Source organism: Bombyx mori, chromosome W (assembly GCF_030269925.1).
Source record: "Bombyx mori chromosome W, ASM3026992v2".
Lineage (NCBI taxonomy): Eukaryota > Metazoa > Arthropoda > Insecta > Lepidoptera > Bombycidae > Bombyx > Bombyx mori.
In genome coordinates this window covers 6,413,512-6,422,291 of record NC_085135.1, presented here as the reverse complement: position 1 = coordinate 6,422,291, position 8,780 = coordinate 6,413,512, and the positions used below count along the sequence as shown (strand labels likewise).

Genomic DNA, 8,780 nt, shown 5'->3' with positions numbered 1-8,780 from the left:
CTATCCGCACAGCACAACACAGTAGGGGCCTCGTAGCACTGGTGTCCCGGGCGATCTTTTTTCGCTCGATCTCCATCTTTGGTCAACAGTTATAAAATCTATTTGATTCCGGTATCGGTCACCTGGCGATTTCCATGTGTATAGTCGGCGTTTGTGATGCTGAAAAAATGTGTTGGTGATTGCGAGGCTGTTTCCGACGCAGAACTCCAGGAATCGTTCACCTCTATCGTTACGCGTTCCGAGTCCATAGTGCCCCACAGTTTTCCGCAGATGATCGTCTCTGCTAGTGTCGCCAATTTTCGCATTCCAGTCACCCTGCACGAAAAGCATTTCACGGCGTGGTAAAGCATTAATGCAGTCTTCCAGTGTCCCATAAAAACTGTCGGTTTCTTCTTCTGAAGACTGAGCCGTTGGTGCATATACTTGGACAATATTTATAGGTAGTGGATTTCCTCTAAGTTTAATAGTCATAATACGATCACTGATAGCGTTGTATCCAAGGACCGCATATTTAAACGTCTGTGAAACTATGATGGCCACCCCGTTCTGGCTTTTACTTTCGTGACCTGAGAAGTAGAATGTATTTCCTTCCGCCATTGTGAAGTGTCCTGAGCCCTTGACATGTGTTTCTTACAGTCCAAGTATAGTCAACCGACGAGTGATCATCTCCTTTTCGACGATTTCCAGTTTTCCCTCCTGTACTAGACCTCTTACGTTCCATGCTCCAATTCGGTGTGGATGTCGGGTCGGAAGCTTTCTCTTATGGTCATCAGTAGCATTTGCAGTCGTCCGGGCCTGATGCCGAGCCCGTACGGTGCCTTCGGTAGCCAATTTCACACGCGATGACCCGGGTATCACCGAGCGCCGATTGTCAGTCGGATCATCCGACCTCGCATATTCATTTACTGTACTCATCATTTAAGGTCGGGACATTCTCTAGGGAAATAGTCGTAGTGGTTTCCCTTTGCCTTCTACGCCAGGTTTTTTTGAAGATTTTTAGTTCTTCTAGGCCCCTGTAGCCTCTCCAAAGTGAGTTTCCCCAGTTTGGGGGTCGGGTTATCAGAATCCGCCGCCCGAAACTCGGCGTTGTCAAGCTCGTTTTGCACCACCCGGAGGACACGTGCAGGGTATTGAAGGTATTTCCTGCGGACGCGAGCGACTCCATCCTCCTGAATATCTTAATGAATACTAATATATCGGACTCACCCTTACATTCGTATAACGCTTAGGCCCAAAATGGGGTTTCTCCTTTAAGAAAATTAATTCAAGCAATATTATAAAAAGTTTTAATAGCCTTAATGTAAAAAATACAGCTGACTTGTGGGGAATATCAGTAAGGTTTTGAAGTATGTAATAGACATTATTGCTCCTCATCTTGTTAGTATTTTTAATGATTGTATTAGGTGTGGTGTATTTCCTGACTTAATGAAACATAGTAAAGTGATTCCTCTTTTTAAATCTGGTAGTACTGATGACCCCTCTAACTATAGATCTATTTCAGTACTCCCTACGTTGAGTAAAATATTTGAAAAAATTATTTTGACACAACTTTTAGAACATTTTAATTCAAATAACCTGCTTCTTAATAAACAATTCGGGTTTACCAGGGGTCGCTCTACAACTGATGCAGGTGCTTATCTAGTCAAAAATATTTTTAAATCTTGGGAGGAATCGCATGATTGTCTTGGAATTTTCTGTGACTTATCCAAAGCATTTGACTGTGTTGAACATGAAACATTGGTGAGGAAACTACATCACTATGGTATTAGGGATGGTGCATTGGAACTTATTACTTCCTATTTATCAGGACGGATACAAACAGTAGATGTGAAAGGTAATAGATCTTCAGGCACCTTGTTGAAAATGGGTGTACCTCAGGGTTCCATTTTAGGTCCTTTTTTATTTCTAATATATATAAACGATTTACCTAGTTTTATTGAGTCCCGACACGAGGTCGTATTATTCGCAGATGATACATCTTTATTATTTAAAATTAAACTTTTTGTGTTGTCCAGCTGGAGCACTGGGTATGAATACTCCAGAGGGTCCCACAAACAAGTTCGAAAAGGAATGGTAGCGAGCGAGGTGCGGACGTATTCTCGTGTGTATGCTTCGGTGGTTGCGGGTGAACTGTCGGCGCACGAAAAGGGGCGCACGCGGCTTGCCAAAGCGAAAGCCCTTCGGTCGCTACTCTTTGAGTCGCGCCGGGAGCCGACAACGAGAGTCCCTGATTGGTCGCGGCGCGCGATCAGACGCGGCTGCCGACGCGGCAGGCCTTAGGGTTGCTATAAACGACAATTACAAGTTTAAGACGAAGTGAATGATGCGATTTCGTGTGTGGTTCATTGGTTCCGTATCAATAACCTATTATTGAATAGTAAGAAAACTAAATGTATTAAATTTACTTTAAAATGTATTAAACCATCTTTAAATGTGAGACAAGTGGATAGTGATGTAATTGTTTCTGAGGAATCATTGGAGCTTGTTGAGTCAACCGTATTTCTTGGTATAACAGTGGACTCCAAACTGCAATTGGGACCTCATATCATAAATTGGCGAGTAAGCTCAGCTCTGCAGCATACGCAGTAAAAAAAATTTGAATGTTAACAAACGCGGACACGGCTCGTTTAGTTTACTTCAGTTACTTCCACAGTGTCATGTCCTATGGCATTTTGCTATGGGGCAATGCGGCCGATGTAGAAATGATATTTATTCTGCAGAAAAGAGCTATACGTGCTATTTATAACATGCACTCAAGGGAATCCCTGAGGGAGAAATTTAAAGAAATTAAAGTTCTCACTATGCCATCCCAGTACATTTTTGAAAATTTGATGATGTTCGTAAACATATTGAGGAGTTTCCTAAAAAGTCAGACATACATAATAGAAATACTAGGAACAAACACAAGCTTGTTGTGCCGATGAGTAGGTTACATAAGATACGAAATTCATTCGGAAGTTTGTCTGTGCGCCTGTACAACAAAATCCCACAAGATGTTCAGAACCTACATATACATAGGTTTAAGAAAACTATTAAAGAACATCTGTGCAATAAAGCTTACTATAAAGTCAATGATTATCTAGAAGATTGCACAAAGTGGGAATGAGTTGCTCGCTCCGGGCATTTCAATATTGTAGTAATTGTTATAATACTCATTGAAAAAAATTCATATTTAAAAAAAAATCTAATATTAAAAAATTAATAAATAATAATTTCTTATTAAAAAAAAAAGATGCCCGCTGAGTTTCTTGCCAATTCTTCTCAGGACGGAAGCTAGTTCTTGTGAATTGGCGGTAGTTCTTTTGACGTTCAACAAGTATGTACTTTCATTTATGTTGAATAAAAAAAATTTTGTTGATTTGATTTGATTTGATTTAATATGGTCTGCCGTGCTAAGACCCGTTCTGAAGCCAGCTTGCTCTATCGGCTGGTGTGAATCAATGCTGGAGGATATTCTTTCAAGTAGGCAGGAGGCAAATAATTTATATAAACAGGGCATAAGGCTAATCGGGCGGTAATTCCCTATGTCAGCTGGATTACCTTTTTTATATAGTAATATAATCTCAGACTCCCTCCATAGCTGTGGCACAGTTTCTTCTTCAAGTATTTTGTTCCATAAGATGGTGATTGGTGTCAATAGTAAGGTTCTAGCTAACTTGATGTATTCGTTGGTAATTCCATCTGGTCCTGGGCTCTTTTCTGACTTAAGTTTCTTTACTTGTCTTAAGACTTCAGACTCGGAAAAGTGTTGTACAGATGAGGTATTAGTATGACTATAGATATCTTTTTTCCTCAGTGGATTAATGTCTGGTTGACTGTATAATTTAGTGTAAAATTTGGTAGCTATATTTATAATCTCTGTTCGGGATTTACTATTCCGGACGGCCACCGCTCCGGTTTCGGCCACCACGTGTGATTTTTAGACTTCTTACTCGTTGAAACGTGGTGGCTCGAGTATTGCCGCAGTGGCTGTCGCGGAACGGGTGCTGGGATTGGTTCGAGGAAAATAACGAAGGCTTCAGTATGGCGTTCACACGGTCCTCGTGGCTTGACCGGCGCAGGGCGTAGGAGCGAGTCTCTTCTTGTTCGGTTGGCTCTCTCCTCTTCTTCTGGAGAGGTCTTGACTCGCCGGCTCGCTGTCTCGAACTGAATTTGCAGTCGTGGGGTCGTCGCGTCCCCTTGCGGGGGCGCGGAACGGGCCTCGGGGAAACCCCTCTGCCCGGACATGTAGCTCCCTGCCTAATAAGGCAGGGGTGATGCGCTGCTGGATGGAGTATCAGGCAGGCTTGAAGATGTGTGTGGGGTCGACTTCTTTCTTCGTCTCCTTCTTCACTCTTCTCTCCTCTTCTCTTCTTTCTTCTTTCCTCTTCATTCTTCCCTTCTTCCGGGGGCGGCTGCTGCTCTCCTCCATATTTTTTTTTTTTTTTTTTTTTTTTTTGTTTTGTTTGTTTTTTTTTTGGTTTTTTTTTTTTTTTTTTTGGTTTTTTTTTTTTTTTTTTGTTTTTACAATTTCATCTTAACCTAACTTAACCGAGAGTAAGCCTAACTTAATCTAACTTACATCTAAGTGACGGCAGCGCGCCGTTCCTGCACTCCGTGGAGTGCCGGGACAGCGCGCGCCGTCACACCTAAACTAATCCTAATCTAACTTAACCTAACATAACCTAGCTAACCTAATATGGGGGAGAGAGCGAATCCGCACTCCACGCTACAGTCCTCTCCCCCTCTCCCCATCGTTATACAATATTGATGGGGGGGAGGACTGTAGCGGGTAAGAACACCCCATCCCAAAAGGGGGTGGGGGGTGGGGTCAAAGCCCCTCATGGAAATGAGGCTGCACCTACGGGGTGCAGCCGCGGTCCCCATACGGGGGACCCGCCAAACGGGCAAGAGGCGTGGGGCTAGAGGCTGATGAAACTCAGCTCCGAGAGGGGCGCTCATAGGTCCTCCCCGGCCTCACAGCCGGCGAAGAGCTTTATCTCCGAACGATCGTCGGGGGTACCAATAGCTCCCGCGGCAACGCCGTACCATCCGGTGGTCTGGCGTGCAGCGGGGCTATGTTGTGGAGATGCTCATGGGGCCCGTTTTCGGCTCGCTCGTACATATTACGGGCGAGCCTAGTCACAAACTCCACGAGCGACTCCACACCTAGGTCCCGGGCAATAACGTCATTTCTGACGTACTGCCCGGCCCCGACGATAATGCGGAGGGAAAGACTCTGCTGGGCCTGCAACCTAGATCGCTGGGACGGCGACAACAGGTGATACCAGGCCACAGCAGCGTATGTGAGGCGGGAACGGACGTATGTCTTGTAAATGGCGAGTTTGGTCCTGGTCGGAAGCCCGGACGCAAACACCGGCCGCAACAAGAACCTGGCCGCGCGAGTCTGACCGATGACTCGGTTGACGTGCGCGACCATGCTCAAGGAGCGGTCGATGTCGCATCCGAGATACCGGACCGTGGTCCTAAACTCGACATTCACACCTCGGAGGCTGAGTTTCTTTGGGACGACTCTGATACGGACCGGACCGTAGAGTAAGGCCGCGGTCTTTCCCACATTGACCGCGACTCTCCAACGGTCCAGCCACTGGGGCAGTAAATCCAAAAGCCTCTGCATCCTCATAATGGCTGCAGAGGGGAACGGAGAGGACGAGAAGTAGGCCGAGTCGTCAGCGAACAAGGCCAACTTCACGTCCTCCTCCCACGCCCGAAGGTGACCCTCCAGGGTGGGGATGTCGTTGGTGTAGAGGGCGTATAGGATAGGTGATAGGACACTACCCTGGGGAACCCCGGCCGTAATGGGACGCACGGAAGACCGTGCGCCCTCGACCGCGACAAAGAAGGTTCTGCCCTCCAGATACGACCCGAGCAGTCGCACGTGAGCGTGCGGTAGGCCCGCGTCCCGCAGCTTGTGGACCAGCCCCTCGTGCCACACACGGTCGAAGGCCTTCTCGATATCGAGAAGGACCGCGACCGTGTATTGGCCCGAGTTTCGCCGGTCTGCCAAGTGATGCAGGACACGGGTCAGTTGCAGAGTCGTCGAGTGGCCGCTTCTAAAGCCGAATTGCTCCGGCCTGAGGAGAATATACGGCGATATTCTCCTCAGGAGCAGCCGCTCGAACAACTTGCCCACGTGCGAGAGCAAGGTAATCGGTCGGTAACTGGAGGGCTTTCTCCTGTCCTTGCCGGGTTTGGGCAAGACGATGATCTTGCCCAGTTTCCAAGTTCCAGGGAAGTGTCCTACCCGGAGAATGGAATTAAACAATCGTGTCATTGCTGACACGATTGAGGGAGGGAGGTTTTGCAAGGCGAGGGGAGGAATACCGTCCTCGCCGGGGGCTTTGCGCCTCTTCATCAACTTGATGAGGAGGCGCACCTCGCTGGGGGTGACTAAGTCGTCATCTCCCAGCTCGACTCCCGGCGATTCCGGTTTGAGGAATTGGATTACACCCTCTGACACCTCACGATGGAATGCAACCATCGAGGGTGCAGAGACATTCGGAGTGAACTGCCGCTCCAGCGAGTTGGCCAGGACTTCGGCACGAGCCAACGGTGTAAAACACCGTCTTCCCCCCTCGTCCTCCAAGGGGCAAGTGGGGGAAGGCTTGTTGGTGAGCCGGCGACAGATGCGGTGAAGGGGGGCCATCGTACGGTCGTCGGACGCGTCCAACAGTCCCCCCTCCCAGGAATCACCCCGGTAAGTCCGCATCTTAGTCGCCAGCTCACCCTCAAGTCGGTTAAGCTCGCGCTTAATCCTGGGACACCTAGATGTCGCCCAGAGCCTCCTCAGTGCCCTCTTCCGACGAATTAACGTCTTGAGGTGCACCGGGAGTTCCGCTCTGGGCCCCCCGCTGGGTACCAGAGTCGTCACTTGGTCCAGGGCTCCCCTGATTGTGTCGACGAGACGGGAAGCCGCCGTGTCGACCTCATCAGAGGTAGACGGGTCTTGAAACAAGGATTGGTCGGCCAGCAGTCCCGTAAAGGACTGCCAGTCGACCCTAGGCCTGAGAGGGGATGTCGCGACCCGAGTGAGCCCCAAACCCACCGTGACCAAGATCGGTAGGTGAGGGGTACTCAGGTCGTACAGTGCCTCTATCGCTAGAGGGCACCGTAGCCCCTTGTGAACACACACGTCCAATACGTCCGGTTGGTACCGGGCCAACGTTGGAACGTGGGTGGGTTCGTTGGGGCCGACCACGCAGTAGTCCCCCCTTTCGGCATCCTCGTACAATCGCCTTCCGGGCGGCGTGATGATTCGGGAGCCCCAAGCGACATGTTTCGCATTGAGGTCCCCGACCACCAAGGCCGGATGGCGATCATGGTTCAAGGCCCGTCTAATATCGTCCTCGACAAAATCAGGACCCGGGGGTCGATACGCGGCATAAATCCGCAATTCGGCCCCCGGTACGTGGACCCTCACCCCGACCGTTCTGGTAGAGGCGAAGGTCAGTAGCTCAAGCTCCTCGTGCACCACGTCCCTCCTGACGAGCGCCGCAGTGCCCCTGAACGGGCGCCCGCTGGAGGTCAGTTCGTCCCGTCGGTACACGAAGTAGTTGGGCATCCTAAAATCTTGTCGAGGTTTGAGCTTGGTCTCGCCCAGGAGGATAACCTGCGGGTCATACTCCTGGGCGAGTCGGATTAACTCCGACCTTCGGGACCCTATCCCGTCGGGGTTCCAATAGATGATGCGCAGCTCCTGGCTAGCCATTGAGCTGCGCAATCATCCGGTAGAACCCCGCGAGCAAGGCCCCGAAGGGACTGGCTCCCGAGGCGATCTCTCGGATTACTCCGGAGATCACCTCGGACAGTTTCTCCCACAGGGAGAGGAGCCAGGCAGCGAAGCCGGCAGGCTGCGTGTCCTGTCGGCCACTGCGCCGCTCTCTCTGCGGGCGGGGTGGTAATGGGGGCTGTGAGTCGCCCAGAGTGATGTTGACGTTCTGGGGCGGGTCGCTAGCTGTCGTCTCCATTGGGCATGGAGGTTCGGTAGCTGGCTCAACTTGGCCTTCTCTCAGGGCAGCTGCTTCTTCCATTGTTTTTTTTTTCTTTACTTTGGCTTTTAATTTTTTTTTCTTATTTTTTTTTTGAGTTTTTGTTATTGTTTTTGTACTAGTTAGGGCAGCTTGTAGATTGGGTGCTGCTCTGGAACGAGGGGCAGGTCGCGGCTTTATAGCCTGTCGCTGCGTGTTTGCTTCTGCCATCAGGGTGGCCGCTGTTGGGTTGGCCTCCACAGTGGCAGGTTGCTCTATAACCGGAGGGAGAGTAGGGGGTTGAGAGGTCTTCCCCTTGCCCTTACCCTTCAGAGATGGGCGTGGACCGAGACGTGGAGCGGGGGTAGGGGCTTGACTGGCACGCGTCGCTGCTTGCGGTACGGGGGGAGGAATAGCGACCCCCATCATCCGCGCCCTCCTGCGGTAGACCACACACCGCTTGTCAGTAGCGGCGTGGCCCTTCCCGCAGTTGGCGCAGGTGAGGGGTCCCTCCCTTGGCCTCGGGCAGTCCGCCACGATGTGCTCGCCCGCACATCGCACACAGCGGACCGCTCGGTGGCAGTTGGTGGAGGCGTGTCCGAAGGCCTGGCAGCGATGGCACTGCGCCGGTCCTCGGTTCGGACGCCATCCCTCAACTGACACCCCCGGCAGGTACATCAGTTCTTCAACCGCGTACAAGCGGGCGAGGTCATCCTTCGAGAGGTGGTCCAAAGTTACATAAAAGACGCAACCTGGCCGCCCTCTCTTGGCCCGTATGCACCGCGCGTAGCGAGCCGGAAACCCTAGCTCCTT

The 8,780-nt window shown here is 50.5% G+C and overlaps 1 protein-coding gene across 1 annotated transcript; it reads right to left on the bottom strand.

Moving 5' to 3' along the window:
* LOC134201720 (craniofacial development protein 2-like) lies at nucleotides 1-597 on the bottom strand. The gene has a single exon (XM_062676967.1). The coding sequence runs from the start codon at nucleotides 595-597 to the stop codon at nucleotides 1-3; it is 597 nt and encodes a 198-aa protein (XP_062532951.1).
* Between the last annotated feature and the right edge of the window lie 8,183 nt (nucleotides 598-8,780).